This window comes from Oryx dammah, unplaced genomic scaffold (genome assembly GCF_014754425.2).
Source record: "Oryx dammah isolate SB20612 unplaced genomic scaffold, SCBI_Odam_1.1 HiC_scaffold_22, whole genome shotgun sequence".
Lineage (NCBI taxonomy): Eukaryota > Metazoa > Chordata > Mammalia > Artiodactyla > Bovidae > Oryx > Oryx dammah.
The window spans coordinates 7,714,030-7,734,034 of NW_024070206.1; the positions used below are offsets into that span (position 1 = coordinate 7,714,030).

The 20,005-nt window shown below is 39.3% G+C and overlaps 1 protein-coding gene across 1 annotated transcript in view; it reads right to left on the reverse strand.

Moving 5' to 3' along the window:
• Positions 1–7,323: 7,323 nt before the first annotated feature.
• Positions 7,324–20,005, reverse strand: part of RAB27B (RAB27B, member RAS oncogene family) — a 68,710-nt gene continuing 56,028 nt past the window's right edge. Inside the window, exons 4-6 of the mRNA XM_040264449.1 lie at positions 17,840–17,943; positions 14,418–14,541; positions 7,324–13,636 (exon numbers count right to left, since the gene is read on the reverse strand). Coding sequence (XP_040120383.1) covers positions 13,447–13,636; positions 14,418–14,541; positions 17,840–17,943 — 418 coding nt within the window. The 3' untranslated portion in view covers positions 7,324–13,446. The remainder of the gene's footprint in view (positions 13,637–14,417; positions 14,542–17,839; positions 17,944–20,005) is intronic.

Below are 20,005 nucleotides of genomic sequence, written 5' to 3' on the forward strand. Positions count from 1 at the left end.
TTTGTTGTATTGTATTCAATGTATACATCAATAGCTTTGCAGGAAGATGTTTAATAAAATCAAACAAAGGAAATATATATTCAAGGAGAGGAACTCTTTCTTCAAAACTTATTAAATGGATGAAGAAACTGGATGCCCTCCCATGATGGAAGATGAATTTTGCTCACACTTAAAAAAAACTGAATCTTTTTTATTTTTTGCAAATATTTGCTTAAGAGACTGTTAAGGTTGTCTACTTTGACCCTTTGATAATGGTTTCTATGTACAGTCATCATCCCTCGGTCAGAGAAGGCAATGGCACCACACTCCAGTACTTTTGCCTGGAAAATCCCATGGACGGAGGAGCCTGGTGGGCTGTAGTCCGTGGGGTCGCTAGAGTCAGACACGACTGAGTGACTTCACTTTCACTTTTCACTTTCACTTTCATGTATTGGAGAAGGAAATGGCAACCCACTCCAGTGTTCTTGCCTGGAGAATCCCAGGGACGGGGAAGCCTGGTGGGCTGCCGTCTATGGGGTCACACAGAGTCGGACACGACTGAAGCAACTTAGCAGCAGCAGCATCCCTTGGTATCCATGCGGGTTGGTTCTAGGAGCCTCAACAGGTACCAAAACCCATGTGGATGTGGCTGGTCAAGTCCTGTGTATGAGATGCTGGAGCACAGTTTGCTGTCTGTGCCACAGTTTCCACACCTGTGGACTCAATCAGTCATTGGTGTGGGTCCTGCAGGTACAGAGGGCTGACTGTAAATGTAAGGAAGGGTGTACAGGCATACTTCCTTTTATTGTGCTTCACAGGCATTCTGTATTTTTTTTTTTCCTGACAAATTGAAGATTCATGGCAACTCTGCATTATCGGATGATGATTATCATTTTGGACAATAAAGTGTTTTTAAGTTAAGGTATGTATATATTTTTTAGACATAATGCTATTGCACACTTAACAAGCTATGGTATAATGTAATATATAACTTTTCCATGCACTGGGAAAGCAGAAATTTCGTGTGACTCACTTTATTGTGATATTCTTATTGTTTTGGTGCTCTGGAATCACAGCTGCAATGTCTCTGGGTATGTGTGTCCATGTGTGTGTGTGTGTGTGAGTGTGTGAATAAATGATATACTTTAAAGTTGACATTTGGATAATAAGTAATACCTTCAGTTCAGTTTAGTTCAGTTGCTCAGTCGTGTCCAACTCTTTGCCACCCCATGAATCGTAGCACGCCAGGCCTCCCTGTCCATCACCAACTCCTGGAGTTCACTCAGACTCACGTCCATCGAGTCAGTGATGCCATCCAGCCATCTCATCCTGGGTCATCCCCTTCTCCTCCTGCCCCCAATCCCTCCCAGCATCAGAGTCTTTTCCAGTGAGTCAACTCTTTGCATGAGGTGGCCCAAGTACGGGAGTTTCAGCTTTAGCATCATTCCTTCCAAAGAAATCCCAGGGCTGATCTCCTTCAGAATGGACTGGTTGGATCTCCTTGAAGTCCAAGGGACTCTCACCTTACCATGATGTAAATTCATATCCTAACCCATGGTTAGTTGGGAGAGTTATTTTCTACTGGATTAAGGGTAGAAGAAGGAGTAAGTTTTTTAACTAATTCCCCTACCCATGCAACCCTCCAAAGCTGAGAATCCTGGCTGCTTCACCACAGTTTAGGAGGTTATTGTTCTTCACTTGGGGTTGATCTTTGGTTACTAGAGGCAACTCACATATCAGCACAAAGAAATGTACTTTGTGATTCTGCCTTTGTGACTAATTTTCTTTTCGATCTTTGTTAATATTATCTAAGTAAAATGTTTAGGGGGATGAATAGAACATAATGCTCTGAGTTCATACCTCCATAAAAAGGTATTTATTAGTATTATGGATTCAAAGGAACAGTGGTTGTTGTCTGCAGTGAGGAAGAATCTGAATTCATGAAATTGGAATGATGTGTCTACTGCTTTTGTGAAAGTGTGTTTCAATACATGCATTCATTACAGGTGGAATTTGTGGTTATATGAGTAAAACAAAAGTCTAACTTAATGCAAACACACTGACACTCAGGAAAGCAGAAAACACTTCAGCTAAAGGCATAATGGGAGAACTTCATAATCCTCAAAGGTGAATCACCTGTAGGCTTTTTGATCCCTCTCTTTGATGTATAACTCTGAGCATTTTCTCAGGAAAGATGCTTCATGCCTTTCAAAGTGGAATGTGAAACATCTAATGTCTTTGTAAGTTCAGCAAAGTACTGTAATCCTTGCAGTGCTGCCTAACTCTATGTGTGAGTTTCATAACTTCTTGTTTTGATTGCTTTCTAGTTTTTAAGGTGTAGTTATCTAATAATATTTAGGACACAGTCACTCTCTGTGTTATTCGCTTCAGTTGTATCTGACTCTTTGCGACCCCGTGGACTGTAGCCTGTCAGGCTCCTCTGTCCATGGGATTCTCCAAGCAAGAATACTGGAGTGAGTTGCCAAGACCTTCTCCAGGGGATCTTCCCAACTCGGGATCAAACCCGGGTCTCCTGCATTGCAAGCAGATTCTTTACCATCTGAGCCACCACGGAAGCCCAGTCACCTTATGCCAGGAACAATTCTAAGGACTTCACCTATATTAATTGCTTTAATCCTCCCAACAAGCCTCTGAAATAGGTCATATTATTATCCCCATGATTCAGAGGAGGATACTGTGAGTGAGCAAATAATTTTTCTAACGGCTGACAATGGAGTAAACATTTGAACATTTGATTTGGCTTCTGATACATCTGCGTGCTCACTTGCTGTTCTGATATTTGCCACCATAGAAATGTCTCTCTTCTTGCTATTTAAACCAACACACGTCTTCTGTTGGCTTTCTTCGCCACCCTGTGGATGACACTGAGAAACAGTACATCGAGTAAATATTTTGCTGAGAATTGGTCTTTTACCTGTTGGTCTACCTTGCGAGGACTTAGTTCTGAAAAACTACCCTGCTAAAACTGCCTATTTTAACTTTATTATTCACGCCTTTATGCCACATTGAGGATTTTTGGTCATACATTTCCTGGCACATGTGTAGGGATACTGGGATCATGAATTCTGCTTTAAGCATCTGCAGAGTGGTAGGAAATTTCACTTTTCACTTGGAGATCACTTAGGTTCCTCTTATACCCCAACCATTATGCTGGGTTGCATTAAATCTGGGTTGCAATAAATGTGAGTTTTTAAAATGGACCCATTTAACTGACCTAACAACCTTGATGATTTACATGAAAATAATGTATTCTAAACTCAAAAATGGAAAGACATTGTTGAGTTTTATTTGCGTTCCACCATACTCATTTTTGAACATGGAAGTACAGTTCAATAAAATAAAGGTAGGACCTGCTCACATGATCTTCATCTCCACTTTGGAATGGTATTTGGATCTCTTGAGAATAAGAATAAACAGCTTCAGAAGCCTAAAAAGATCTGCTCTTCAAGTACTAAAGTAGTCTTTTTACTAACATAAGTAGATTATTTATTTGTTATGTGTGGATTATTTCCTATATCCTCATCATTTCAGCTTTATCATTTGAATTGTTTCTTTAAATAAACATTTCTGAGTGACAAAACAGATCATTACAATGGGGAATGAAATTTAATAGTCTAAAAGCAGTGCCACACAAAAAATACAAAACCAAAAAGCCAAGACATTAACTAAATGGTAGTCAAATATTTGTACTTATAATTATACTAATCAATAGATTGGATAAGAAGGTCTGAGGTGGGCTTTGAAATAAATACATGACGATGAGAAACGAAGTTTCATTTTACTTTGATTACATATATTGTTATAAATTATCATTAAGAAGTGTTTAAAAAATTGGTATAATGTATACCATTTGAATAATTGCTTATGATATGCCTTAAAATAAAGAAAGCTGATATCATTTTGTGGGTTTTTTTCTTTTTACGTTAAAATTATTATGCATAAATTAATCAAGCAGTTATTACCTGACTGTTCATGACAATATAATCCATAATTTTTGTCAGTGAGCAGATATTTAGATAGCACCTTGAATTTTTCTCCTAATTTTGTCTGAATCCAAATTAATAACAAAACTAATCTGTTAAATTTTTATTCTAAATTTGAGAAAATGGTAGCATTATAAAATTAAGAACATACAGACACTTATCAGATTCTTTTATATTGTTTCGGTTTGAAAATTCTTACTTGACTTGATCTGAAAATAATTATAGGATCTTTATCAATATCAAAGTCGGGACCCAATCTTTCAGTAAGTAAAAACTCTTTAAACAAATAAAATCACATAAATCCTTTCCTTCCTTTCTGCCTTCCTTCATATTGGAATATAACTCAACAATAAAAATAAACCACAAATACGGCAACTATGGATAAATATAAAATTATGATACCTGAAAAAAAATCCAGGAAAAAGAGGACATATTCAATACCATATGATTTTATGGGGACAGGGTGTAAATCAGTATTTGAGGATAGGCATAGAGGGAGAGAGTGTGAAGGAGTACAGAGAAACATTGGGAAGTAGTAGTAATGTTTGTATCTTAAATTTTGTTCTAGCCAATGTATTATTTTTTTAATTTTTTATTGGAATATATAGTTGATTTATAGTGTTGTGTTAATTTCAGGTGTACAGCAAAGTGAATCAGTTATACGTATACATACATCTACTCTTTTTAGATTATCTTCCCATATCGGCCATTACAGAATATTGAGAAGAGTTCCTTGTGCTACACAGTAGGTTTCTGCTAGTTTTATTTTATATATCGCAGGGTCTGTTTAAATCCCAATCTCCCATTTTATCCCTCCCTTCCTTATCCCCTTGTGACCATGTTTGTGATCTTTATCTGTGGCTCTATTTCAGTAGAGCACCATGACTTTAAGATTCATTCATTTCTTATTCCACTAAATATTTATTGAGGCTCCCTATTTGCCAGGCCCCTTCTGGATGCCAAGGCAACAGCAGTGGGAAGAGGGGAGAGGGTGCACGTGGTAGGGAAGAAAGAAAAGGGGAAAATCTCAGTCTTCATGGAAATATCTTCTAATGATGAAGAACAGATAATACACTTAGGGAAGTCCCATGGACTGTGAAGAAAAGTGAAGCAGAAGATAGGCATAGGGAGTAACCAGGGATGAAGAGCTGTGGTTCCATTTTTTAATTGACTGATCTTTGAAACTATTACTGTGAATAGATGTCAGTACATAGAATGCTGATTTTAAATACGACCTCTCTCTTTGATGGTAATATTTAAGCAAAGATAGGAGGAAAGATAGGGAAGTGAGTGGAAGGAGATATTCTTGGGTGGAAGAGGGGTCCAGACAGAGGGGGCCACAGGTGCATGAGTCCCACAGGCCAGGTGTATTCTGAAATAGCCAGGATGGCAGCTGGACAGGCAGGTGAAGAATAAGCCCCAATATTATCTAAATCGCTTTTCGTGCAATGTATTCCTTCACATTTATGTTGTAGAAGTCATCCCTTTTATTTGTTTAGTAAGTTAGCCTTCAAGTTCGGTTTTGACTTCCTAGCAGTGGTAAGCTAATGATTTTCAGGAATCTGTGTCTCAATTCCCTCCTTTGCCTACATTTCCCTGACTATGAAGCAAGCCCAGGTTCTGTGGAAAGGTCACTGATGAGAAAACTGCCTTTAAAAGGCTCAGTTGAGGTCTTGTTTTGACCTACCCTGTTGGCCTAGAGAACTCAGGCAGAACTGCTCTCGGAATTCAAGGGACAAGAAGAGGGCCCATGAAGATGGGTCATACGGGTTCATAATCCAGTGTCTTAACTAACATGATGCCAAATCACTCCTTTGGGTTCACTTTTTCACGAGAGTGACTGCGCTCGTGATGTAAATGTCTCTAGGAAATTAAAGAGATTGAAGTCTGCTGCTTTTTTTGAAACTTTTGGTTAAAAAAGAAATCTTTCTCTCAGAAACCTCCAAAAATGGTCCAAAGCGATGATGATTTCAGAAATCTGACATGTATCCGAAAATCTTTCTAGTACTTACAATAAAGCCTTAGTCAAATTATAATTAGTGTGTTGTGTATCATAATGCAAGTCTCCTACATGAGTTTCTAACAGAAGAGTAATGCCCACACTCATTATAGTGATTCTTTCACCATAGCTAACAATCCATATTAGAAACAAAATTTTCCTTGGTATCGTGAACTGTGATCATACAAATACCTTGCATACAGTTTTAAAAAGAGAAGTCCTACCACTGCAGTTGAACGTCTCGGTAGTCTTACTTTTTCTTCAGTATGGGGGATGCTATGACTATTTTTACACCCTATAAGCCCATTAGGAAAAGCAAATCTCTAATGACTTACCTTGAATTATTTAAGGTGAACCCAGGAAAAAAAGCTTCTGCCTGTGTGACGTGGCATTACTGCTGCAGTGAGTCACTCAGCTGTGTTCAACTCTTTGTGACCCCGTGAACCGTAGCCTTCTGGGCTCCTCTGTCCATGGGATTCTCCAGGCAGGCATACTACAGTGGGTTGCCATTTCCTTCTCCAGGCATTACTGCTACCAGGGAGTAAAGTTGAAAGAATGGTGCCAAGGATTTATTTGCTTACTGTGGGAGAGCTGTTTATCTTCAAGTTAAAAACTCATCATTATCTTGGCAAAGCTTATCTATGTAACATATGGAGGAAGAACAACTCTGGGAACAACTTTGCAAATGAACATTAAAAAGTAAGATGTATGGTTGTGGTCTTGAACTGGCCTTGAACATCAGGTCTGTTCCCAGTCTGTGACTAAAGGAGATATGACCATCTTCAGCATTTTCTTATGGGAAAGAAATAGGTTATAACACGTTGAAGTATTGACGAACCTTGACATAACTTCAACATGTTAACTGCCAATTTTATAAGAGCATACTTCAAAATTATTAGGAAAGTTCCCTTGAAGATCTCAGTCTTTAAACAAATAATATGTGGCCTTCCCTGGTGGCTTAAATGGTAAAGAATCTGCCTGCAATGTGGGAGCCCTGGGTTCGATCCCTGTGTCAGGAAGATCCCCTGGAGAAGTGAATGGCAACCCACTCTAGTATTCTTGCCTGGAGAAGCCCCTGGACAGAGGAGCCTGGACAGCTACAGTTCATGGGGTTGCAGAGTTGAACATGACTGAGTGACTAACACTTTCACTTTCACATTTTAGAAAGTTTAGAGAGATGGATAAAAATCACTTGGCGAAATCTAAATCATTTCTTTCCTAATTCCTAATGGACATCACGTTTAACGTGATATGGTTTCCATACTGGTATTCACTTAATGTTCCCCATCCTCCATACATTTGACTACAGCACAGAAATAAGATTGCCTTGAGTATACAAAATAATGATAAAAATGCATTTTTATTTGAAAAGTGTGCGGAAACAATAATTGAATACAGTTCTCGACTGTAATATTTAAACCCACACACCACAAAATCATTGGATGCTCTGATTTCTGAAGCTACTAGAACTTTGGTACAACAAAATAATGACCGGACAGGTCTGTCAGGCACCACAGTCTATTCAAGGGCACAGAGAATAAAAACTCCATGTTTAAGGTTTTAATTTACATTCATAGCACTAGACAAAACAGAGATCTGAGCAGATGACAGACAAAACAATTGAACGTGCTTAGCCTAAAAATGAGGATAATATCACTTAAATGTAGACTGTTGAGATATAGTGAAGCACTTCAGTGTTAGGCCAAAATGTTGTCTACTTTTAACACATTAAGCAGGATAACTTACTTTCCTCAAATAATTTCAGATACAGTCAGTATCTTTTACAAGGTTGTGGACACAAAGCCCTGTTTATACAAGGAGGATTTAGACCAAATTCTAATATCCTATGTAGAATGTAATTGGATTCCTTGAAAGAAATACAAGATGACCTACAGAATGAAATAGAACTCATATTTGTTTTTTCAATAACTTGAAATATATTAAACATTTTCAGTCAAAGACAATGACCAGAGCTGACTACCCATTTCGGGTTTCCGATATCTCTACTAGAATTTAGTGTTTTGTGCCTGCTATAACACTTGTGAACATATGGCTGTGAAAGTATGGCTGTGATATTTTTATTATTCTTAGCTTGGGATAATAGTGTCAGTTTGTGAAATGGAACATAATTTATAAACCAGTTTCTACATATGTTCTCTTTGGAGCCTGAAATGAACCCTGTGAGTTACACAGGATTTATAAGCCTCATATGAGGAGAAGCCATATTTAATGACATGCCCACAGCTCCCAAATTGTTCTATCTGGCTTCTTTCCTTTCTATAATACTAGTCTTCCTCTCAAAGAGTGTTTGAAAAAAATAACCTGGAGAAGATAAGAGTAAGGATAAGCATATGTTATTGCTTTGCTAGGAACAAATAATATTTTGATGTGTCAATAATAGCCATTGGTTAAATAAGGGATCCATTAGGATAAGAACAGACGTGCAGCTCCAACAGAATTTGCCAATGACTGAGTCTACTGAGGGATAAAAGCCATGATTTCCAAGACCTGTTGGAAAGAAAAGGAACTGGGGAACAAATTTAAATAACTAAATTCAAAGATGATTTCTTCGTATTTTTTTTTTCTGCGAAAGATGACATGCTTTTAAATAACCATGTTATTTTGGTACTCATCTTTTTGTTTGTTTGCCTGTTATTCTCACTAAATATGGATTAGAAAATATCTTAAACATAGACTGTTGGTAAAAGCAGCTCTACAGAAAGGCCTTTGTGATGCCACTTCTTAAAAATTAAAGTGAATTTATGAGGAAATTAGATTCAGATAGGATAAATAAAATGGTTCTAAGCATCTCAAATTTTGATGCCAATCATGAAATATTTGGTATTTAAATATTTTTATTAGCTTAGTTCTAAGGGCCTGAACTTCTACTTGGAAGATAAAAATAATAGGTAAATATTTGCCATGCTGCTGGTTTAGTCTCTAAGTCATGTCTGACTCTTGGCAACCCCATAGACTGTAGCCAGCCAGGCTCCTCTGTCCATGGGATTCTCCAGGCAAGAATACTGGAGTGAGTTGCCATTTCCTTCTCAAGGGGATGTTCCCAACCCAGGATTCAAGCCCAGGTCTCCTGCCTTGCAGGCAGATTCTTTACCGACTGAGTTAAAAGGGAAGCCCCAAATATATAACTCTTTCTCTGTTTTTTTTTTTTCCCTACATAAAAATCAACCTTTTAAGTATGGTCTTCTCCATGTTCCCCCATACTTAGAAACTCTTATTTAGACAACTTGAATCTCTAATCTTTCTTTATAGTTCTCACTCAACAGTGTCATCATGGTTGGGTCTCTACCCAAGACCTCCAAGGCAATAAGTTAATAAAATTCCCTGTTCATCTAACAGTTCTACTTTATGAGGCAGGTGTCTCTATAGATTTATACAAAACTGAGACAACACTCAACTCCGAGCATATTCTCTACTTTCCATGTTTAAGAGCTCAGCACTCTTCCCAGAAATAAGCTTATACCGTTCTGGTCAAAGATGAAGAAGAAAATATACCTTTTGGCGAATTCCTAGACAATAGTTTTAAATATAGACAGCATCTTGGTAACTTTAAAAATGATAAAGCTTTCCCTAAAATATTCAAAAACATTAGATATCTTTTAATGCTTTAAAGCTTAGGAGTAGAAGGTAAAGGACAACTTTTCTATTGCTTTGGCTAACATAGCTCACAGATATTCCTTTTAAAAAATTAAGTACGTTAGGAAACTAGAAACTTGATCTCTTTACAATTTGAGTTTTAAACTCTAAAATTGATGGGTGAGGATTCTCCCTCATATTTGTAGTTCCAGGTTATATACCTCACCTAGTTATATCTCTTTACACATATTGCTTCTCCTTCTAGCCAATGCTCCATTGGTGAGAATTGTATGAGCTTCATCAAATTTGTTGATTTGCAATGCACAAAATTTACACTTTAAAGAATACTTCAGCTGTTATTAAAATGTTTTTTAATGTAGTCAGTCCTTCTCTATGGTCAAAGCTTCTCTCTCTCATAAAGGAGACAAGAAAGGGCTGGTAAAAACTCTTGCCCAATTCTTATCAGAATGGGTTGGCAGAGAATAACTTGTACTAGCAACATAACAAAAGCACTCACTGATACACAGAAGGTCCTATCTGGTTAAAAACAACAGGGAAAATATTTACTTTAGTAAAATGCTGGTTTTGAATTATTTGGAGTATGATAGCTGATAATATGCAAATGATGGCAACTTGGCTAGAGTGGTCACTGGCCAGAGTTTTAAAAGTCTTATGTCAAGACCCACAAGTTAAATTTCCAGGATTCACCATTTTTTCTGCCAATCTGTGACTTCTTATCCTCATCACAACAAGACAGACATGTTCTCTCAACTAACCTCTGATACATTTTCCAAAGGATTATTTTTTTTTTATTAAAAGGTAATCTTGTACCTAATCACAGTTAGAGTTTCAAGAAATGTCCATTTCCCAAAAAGTGACCAAGAGATGGTGGTAATAATCTTCAGATTTGAATAATATCTTTATACCCTTTGCTGAAGACATCAAAATAACTTTAGCTGCACTAATGCCTCTGTGAGCCCTTCCTATACCATGGTATTATAGGAAATGAGCTATGTGGCTATAGACAAATTTGGTCATGGAGGTATCCGAGGCACTGTATTAGGACAATGTAAACATCAAACCAGTGTAAACACTTCAGAAATGGTTTCTATATCAGAAAGAACTTCATGTACATTTTAAATAATTCTCCAAAATAAAATATGGTTTACTAAAGCATTTGGGAGATAATAAGTAACACATGTTGCTGTGTGTTAATAATGCAATTCTTCAAAAGCAGTCTTATACTTCATGGCTCCAGATCAATTTAAAATTATAAAATGAATTATATGGAATAAATAATTCTGAAATAATGAAAGAGTAATGGTTACATAGACTTTGGAGTCAAGTCAAACTCAACAGAGAATAAAATATTTTAGATCAAGTATTTATAAGTAGAATACTATTTTAAAATAATTTTCTTGACTGTTTTTAATTTTGTTCCTCTTGATATTATTACCCAATAATTGTTATTTTTATAGGAATAGTTCTATAATTATAGGCATCATCACCCTCTGCTTCATGCTATGGCTATCAAATAATAATCTTAAAATAGTTCCTAAATAAAAAGCTTGTTAAGTAATGGACAGTGACAGAATCTTGGCATAAGCAAATCAATCATATAACTGGAAAATAAATAGAAAAAATAAATATCCAAAATAGAATGCTTCTTGGATTTTAGAAAGTCTAAATATTTCCTATTATGGAAATGCAGGGGACATCAGAATTTGAATCCAAAGGAGAAATTGATCTAATGACCACAAGAATTCACCAAAATTTGCCACATCAATGGTTACATTGGTTTTGCTCATATTCCTTCCAGAGGAAACATCTTTGATGTTAGCTAATATCTAATATCCTTTCAGCACAGGCACTGAGGTCACGAAGAGCATCAGAGGGAAATGCATCATGGGAGGGAATACCCCACCCATGACCAATTTTAGAAGTTGGCATCATGCAGAAATCATAGGACCTGGGCAGTCAACACTGAGATTGTGTTAGTCTGTTAAGGGACTGACTTGAAAGCTTCCAAATTACCTGATTTATGGCACATTTCTAGGTCTTACAGCTGGATATTCCCTTTGATCTGTGTTCCAAAAACTGATTCGTACCAGATGGAGGTTGATAGAGGAGGTTAAAGGTGGGGGACTGGGATTTGGAGTTTCCTACATTTGTAACTTAACAAAAAATATACAGAGTCTAGGTAAGTGCAGTTTAATTGGCAAAATTTTCTACAAAGAGGAACTACCCTTTAGAAAAATCATATACTCATAATAAACAAAGAAAACAGAGTATGATAACTTAGTTATTGATAAACTTGACCAAAACACTTAAATTTAAAAGGAATGGCTTATGTTTATCAGAAGCTAAAATAAAACACCAGTGTAATATTAGACACAGTCATAAGAATAGGCAATGGAAAATGCTTTTGTGATCATTTTTAGAAAGAAAAGACAGCATTACGGGAAAAATAAAGCCATTAACCAAATTTTGGTGAGACAAGATACAGAGATTCATCTCTGCCAACCCCCAAATATAGTTCACCCATAGGTATTTTGCCTCAGGCAAAATAAAAACAGATGCTAAATACACTGCAATATGGCATGAGGTATCATCAACTTTTTTGTGATGAATGACACGAAAATTCAGCGACCATACAATTGATCCATCATTATTCTGAAGTTGTTGATCGACAAAGTGACGCACCTGTGTTTTTACAGTGAATCAAAGCCAGGGGTGGGTGTAGGCTGGAGGGGAGCAATGTGATATAGAGTTTCTAGTACTTCGTAAATTAGAAACTTAGAATTAATAGTCACTTTTTATTTCATATCACCAGCATATTTTATCTAAAAAATTAAGGCTAAATAGTTTTTCTTGCTTTCATAGAGAGATATTTAATAAACAGCAATCTTTAATTTCTCCTTGTGACTATTTATCATGATTTGCTAAGAAATGTGAAATGTGAAGCTGAACGCTACACCAGAAGCTGAACACTAGACCAATTTCTAAAACTGTGCAGGAAATGGAAACCTCTGGGCACTCTCTTAATGCCAACTGATAAGGTCAGCTTCCAATTGGCTTGATTGAAATTTGGCTAAGTAACTCTCCCAGACATCTGTAAGAGACACATTTAATTTCAGTTGTCCAAGTACCTTTTCCCATACCTTCATCTCTCTCTCTGGGCCTTTTTCTTGTCCTCTTGTCATTCACAGTCCTATTCTTGTCTATCTGCCATTTATTAAGAATATACAAATGGCATGATTACACAGTTTCCTACATATTCTCACATGTCTGACATTCATCCTCTTGTAACCTTATCAGAAATGTTGTCATTCTAGCACAGCTTATAGGATATACATAGTAATGTCACTCTAAATGAACCACTTAGAATTCTTTATTGTGTATGCACTTTTAGCTAATATGTCCCCTTCAATGCAAACCTAAAAGTCCAAATCAGATTCTATACAACAAGTAAATCCAACCTTTAAAAAAAAGTCATCCTTCTGTGTTCTCCCTTTAGAAACCTATTCTTGTCCCCAGTGTGACAAGTAATTTTGGTTCTGATGGAAAACCCACTGATATCTGTTCTTCTACACTCTTTTCTATGTTCATCTTCTTTATGAAAAAACAAATTGAGTACCCGTGATGGTACGATGACACTGGGAAATCTTTGATCTTGTTGGGAGGGGCTTCAGGGATTACTGGTCAACTCTTCTGAACACTGCTGACTAGTCAGGTTTTTTAAAATTTCTGGCAGGAAAAGAAAGACATGCCGTTATACACGGTTTACTCAACAACAATGGTGGGGTTTGTCTCTGTTTTTGGAAGTGACGTTTGCCTGGGGTTCTGGATGATCAGAGGCTGGGGTAAAGTCTAACAGGCACATTTCTTCTCTGCTGACTTCTCCCCATCCAGCTTTCCAGAGCTGCTCCCATTGACCGTGTCTGGGATGTGGGTCTTCTCTACACACTGCTCCATTCGTTTCATTATTAAGTCCAGAAGGGTTTCCACAGCTTTTTCCACATCCTGGCCAGTCGCTGCACTTGTTTCAAAATATGGTATGCTAGCATGGAAGAGATGACAAATATTTTTGCAAGGAAGGAACCAGAAAAGATACAACAAGATGTGCCAGTGAGTCACATGTGCGAAAACATGGCTGGCTGAGAGATTGTGAAATAATCACGATTTTGCTGGCTGAGTTGGAAAACATCCTTGGTTTTCCTCAGTGAGTAAAAACTGGTGAGTTGCTTTTTCATGTGGGTGTACCCAGCATTATGGGCAAGGAAACTGCTACAAGAGGTGCTCAGGTACTTGAAGCCAAGCCTCATCACTGACTTTTTAAAAATGAAGAGGGCAAATATGCCAGACTAGTGATCAATGTTGCCATTAAACTATTAGTGTGTTAGTCCCTCAGTCGTGTCCAACTCTTTGCAACCCCATGAACTGTAACCCACCAGCCTCCTCTGTCTGGGATTCTCCAGGCAAGAATACTGGAGTGGGTTGCCATTCCCTTCTCCAGGGGATTTCCTGACCTAGGGATCGAACCCAGGTCTCCCGCATTGCAGGGCAGGTTCTTTACCATCTGAGACACAGAGATAAATTAAAGATAAATTAAAAGTCTAGGAATAGTTGCTAACACACAATAAGCATTCAGTAAATGTGAGTGGTTATTAATGTTAAATAGTTTCATTAAAAGCATCACATATATTCCTCTGGGAGATCTTTTTCATTCATCTGTCATTCCTTAATCAAGGGGATCCATCCGAATATCAGTCTCATGACCTTGCCCCCTAACTGAGCAGCAGTGTGTGAGGTCAGAGGATATTTCCACATAGCTGACTTACCTGTATTTTTCAGCCAGGTCCCGGGCTTGCCGTTCACTGACTTCCCTCTGGTCTGGCAGGTCTGCCTTGTTGCCAATTAATACTATATCTGGATTTTCACAATAAGCATTTGCTTGCAGTTGGCCTTGGAAAGAAAACAGATGGAACCAGCAAGTTAGTTATAAACAAGTGATGTCAAAAGACTGCTCATACTTCAGGGTCCTAATTGAATGGTTCATCTCCAGCTTGACTGTTTACGAGTTAAATTAGCCCAGGTGCTTCACTCCTCCCAGCCACAGTTTCCTCGTCTAGAAAGTGGAGATACTGCCTCACAGGTGGCAGGCTGTGAAGACTAGTAAGAGTGTATATGAAGCACCTGTGTGAACACCTGTCGGTGATCTCCTGCATCTGGGGAAGTGTCCTCTGAGATGAGCACAGATGAGGTGATGTGTGCTCAGCCATGTCCAACCCTTCGAGACCCCACGGACTACAGCCCGCCAGGCTCCTCTGTCCAGGGGATTCTCCAGGCAAGCAGAATGGAGTGGGCTGCCCCTTCCTTCTCCAGGGGATCGTCTCAACCCAGGGACTGAACCTGTGTCCTATGTCTCCTGCATCGGCAGGCAGATTCTGACCACACCCCGTGGAAATGAACATCCGGCAATGTTCACCTGAGTTGAATATACTGCCTTTCAGACCATTTATTCTTCAAATATAAGTGAAGATAAGAGAACATGTCTTAAAGTAGATGTATGTGTGTGCTAAGTCACTTCAGTCGTGTCTGACTCTCTGCGACCCTCTGGACTGCAGCCTGCCAGGCTCCTCTGTCCATGGGGTTCTCCAGGCGAGAATACTGGAGAGGGCTGTCACCTCTTCTTTAGGGCATCTTGCCCCCTCCAAGGGTCAGACACCCGTGTCTCCTATGTCTCCTGCATTAGCAGGCGGTTTCTTCACCACTAATGCCACCCGGGAAGCCCCTTCAAGTAGAGGGGCTGTCTGCCCTTTCCTTCAGGAGGCTGCTACATTTTTCTTTCCTGAAAGCCAAGGTAATGATTCATAAGGGCAGAGCATTTTTGAACCACCACAAATTCATGTAGAAACAATATTAGGACGGGTTATTTGTTTTTCTCTATTTTCCAAAAGAAGGTGGGGCGAGGGGGAGGAGAAGGAAGGGAGGGAGGAAGGAAAGAAATGATTAAAAAAGAAAAACCTTGCCAACCTGTATTTTCAAGGTTATGGGACTATTTTACTGTCTACCTCAAGGCATGCTGAGTGCAACCTTGTTGAGGTCAGAGGAGGAAGTGACTCTGTAACACCAGTTATTTGAATATTAGAAATTAAAGCCTTATCAGAAATGGCAATTAATTACCTTAAATTCCAACAGTATCCTGGAAAATTTTACAATCAAGGGAGCATCGCATCTCATCTACCTTGAAAAATGATGAGTAAATCACTCTGAAAGAACTGAATAGCCTTATTATCTCATCTCCCAGAATCTAATAATAACATTTGGTGTGTTATCTAGTAATATTATCTAATAATAAAAACAAAACATTATCTGTTATCTAATAATAACACTTTAGATAAAGAAATGTAATAATAAAAGAAAATGGAGACAGATCCTAGGATGAACACTCATTTAGAGAAGCAAATAAGTAAGTCAGAATTTGTTGGTATTTTTCTCCACTAGCACAACTGTGTTAGCGAGCTTACATTTAAAGCCATTATATATATAGGTGTATGTATATATATATAAAAGTATTAATTACATGTAATATGAAATAATAAGATATGTATATATTTGAGAATCTACACAGCCAGATACTCAGCCAGGTGCTCTGGGGTATTGCAAGAGAACAAGCAGAACAAGTTTGAACCTTTATAGAGCTCACATTCTAGAGGTGGAAAGAATCAAAAGCACAAGTAAGCAAAGAAAGAAGAAGGGGGTGGCAGAGGATGAGACGGTTGGATGGCACCACCGACTCAGTGGGCGTGAAATTGAGTACTGGCTCCTAGAGGTAATGAAGGGCAGGGAAGCCTGGCATGCTGCAGTCCCTGAGATCACAAAGAGTTGTGTACAAATTAGTGACTGGACAACACAAAACAAAGAAATATATGATATGATATGATCTATATGATGTCAGGTGGGGGCAGTGACCAAATGAAGCAGAAAGTGTCCTAAGCGCACACAGAGTGATGAAGAACGGTTTTAGATGGAGCAGTCAGGAAAGCTTCTCCCAAGAGACAAATGAGGTCTGAACAAGAACTTGAAGGAGGTGAAAGAATTAACACATGGTGTAAATGGGAAAACAGAAATCAAGGCAGGAGGAAACAGAGATCAAAGGCCCCAAGGCAGGACTGCACTTTTCAGGAGAGACCTTTGGCTGGAGGCCAGTGATGGGGGCAGAGTGAGAGTCAACTACAGAGGAAGCGAAGATGATGGTCTTTGCTGTTGTTTAGTTGCTAAGTCGTGTCTGACTCTTTGGGACCCCATGGCCTGCAGCATGCCAGGCTTCTATGATGGCCTTAGAGGTCAGCAAAGGACTCTGGATTTTATTCCAAGTGAAGTGGGAAACCCCAGAAGGACTTGGAGCAGGGGGATAACATGATCAGATCTTTCAAAAAATAGCCCTCTGGCCACAGACAGCCCTGACAACTCTAGAAATAAGTAGTATCAGCTAATGGGATTGCTAGTGTGTCCCAGTGTGTTCAAAACTGGTATTTGTAATCTTAAATATGGTCTTTAGTGCTACATCCATTGTAAAGAAAGGAAAAACGAAATACCACTCTTCTGCCCTGACATACATCACTCTGGCTTTAGTAACTGATTAGGTTAATTTGAAGATTTATTGTGTTTAAATTGCCATGAAAGCTGGAGATTTTTCTATACCAGTCTTTCTTACATCTGAACACTTATCCAAAAAATGTAAAATTTCAATGTGAGCTTACTGTAAAATTTCAATGTGAGCTTATTGACAGACACACTGTACGGTATCTTCATGCGGCTGCTCTGCTCTGAAACAATTTCTCAGTCAACTGACCCCTGAGTTAATTAACTATTTAGTTAACCCATGTGCAAGGGCACACACTGTAGGTGCCAGTGTGCCTACTCAGAAAATGCCGTGCTTTCTCTTTGCCCAGGCTAGACAAAGTAGAAGTGACTGCTGGCTGAGTTGTAAGTCCTTCGAGACTTACTGCAGAAGTGGAATGAATGGCCCATCCTTTGCAATCATAAAGTCCTTACGCATAGGTGGTGATTCGTCTAAGGTGTCAAAGGAAAAATCAATTCCAAGCCCCTCTGGGTGAGCCACACACGAGCCACCACTTTGAAGGTGACCCAGGCAACTCTAAACCTGACTTTTTCTGGTTTCATCTTGTGAGGCCAAGAAGCAGATAGAGCCGTTGGGTCCAAACGTGGCCAACAGAAGTTTTTCAGTCCCACTTACTCATCCAGTTTCTGACATTTAAGAAGCTCTGTTGACTGGTGAGGTCAAACATTAATAAGAAACCCATGGCGTCTCTGAAGAATGCTGTAGTGAGGCTCCGGAATCTGCCAAGAAAACACAGCGGACAGTTCTGAAAGTTAGTCTGCTGGATACTCTGATGACAATACAAACGACACTATGTCCCTTTCAGATATGAACTCTCCATGGCATCCCTCTGGATCATCCTCCCGAGTGGGCGAGTGGGCGGAAAGACTACTGAAGGGTCAGAGGAGACAATCTGGTTGTAGGTTTAAGATCCCGTTGAGGCTTTACGTTCCACAGCAGGCATGCATGCAAGAGTCTGTAACCTTCAATCACACGCTTGCTTACACAGCCTCTTGGAATCCTTCTCTCTTTGGCTCACAGGCATCTTGTGGCCCACGGTTAAAATACAAGGCAATTCAGGACTGAGACTTTAACTTCTACTTTTCAATTTTCCTGTCTGTGGCCAGAAGGAAGCTTAGCACATGGCAGGCTGAAAATGAGTGCCTGTGATTATGTGCAGAGAACCACAACTTGTCAGCAGTTGGAACTAGGGTTCTTTTGTAGGGAAAAACAACGTTGGCCAAAGAACGCTTTTATTCACACTCTTTGGGGATAAAACATGCATGTCTCTTAAGGAGAAGGAAGAAAGTGAAGAAAGGAAGAAGAAAACTTTATGATTAGGGATGTGGAGGGAAGGGCAGAGAGACTTACTCGTTGAGGAGGGAAAGTAAGAACACTCATTTCTAAGGGAGGATTTTGAAGCATACACTTCACCATGTGCAGAGTAAGTACTCGCTCTCTCTTGCTCCAACCCTCCTCACCCCAACATCCTTAGGGAAGATGAAGATGCTCTGAGATCCGCTTCAATGTGTGAATGGGCAAAACCGGAGATGACACACAGGGTCCAGAGAAGCTTTGGGTTATACTGATAAAGAAGTGAAGTTGGCAACTGGTTTTAAGAAAGACACATGACTAAACAGAGAAGCAGATCCTATCCTAAATGTCCTCCTAATTTTTTGGTCACCTATTTTGGCCTATTTGTAGATTCTTGGGTTTCCTCTGGGTTCTATTCTTGATCCCTTCATCCTCTACATACATTCACTGGGTTATCTCGTCTACTTTGCTGGCTCAGTTATCCTGGTGTATATGTTGAACCCCAAGTTTATACGTCTAGATCTTTCCTGCCTTGCTACTTGTATGCGCAATTACTTGTTGGGTATTTCCACTTGGAGGAAACTAAGGTACCAGCAACTTCACATGTTTGAAAGCAAACTCACCCTCTCTATGATTTTTCTATCAATGGCATCACCATCCTCCTTGGGTGCCACAGCCTCCTTCTCCTTCACCTATTATATACAAGCAATCAACAAATATCTCCTGACCCTCTCATTTCTCTCCACGTACCCTGCCACTGGTGGCTTAGAGGTTAAAGCGCCTGCCTCCAATGTGAGAGACCCGGGTTCGATCCCTGGGTCGGGAAGATCCCCTGGAGAAGGAATGGTACCCCACTCCAGTATTCTTGCCTGGAAAATCCCGTGGATGGAGAAGCCTGGTAGGCTACAGTCCATGGGGTCGCAAAGAGTCGGACATGACTGAGTGACTTCACTTCACTTCACCCTGCCACTACTCTAGTTTCAAGGCCATTATCTTCCACCAGGATAATTTCGACAGCATTCTCAACAGGCTTCCTGTCTCCAGTGTTGTTTGGGTCCTCTTGTTCCCCGATTTCTTCCTATTGATTCTATAAATCCTCTGCTAAAAAATGTTAGATGAAGATACCTGGCTCTAAAGATAATGACTGAACTTTTCAATAATCCGCCAAGGCTCTGCATGAACTGACCCTTGCTCCTCTATCCAGCTTTATCTCCTGACTACCCACGGGCATGCTGAGCTTCTTTAAGTTCTTAGAAAGTTCACTCTCTCCCCTGGGCTTTCACCCACGCTGTTATTCCTGTGGGTGACCTTGCCTTCAGGCTTCCTTTACCTCCTACCCCATTAGCCAGGAAAAGATTCACTCATACATTGTGTATGAGTATATATATTTATATATATAAGTATCACTTCCAAAGACTTCCCAACCCGCCATCTGGGTTATGGACTCCTCCTGGTGTACCGGACAGCCCCCAGCCACTCTTTGTTTTC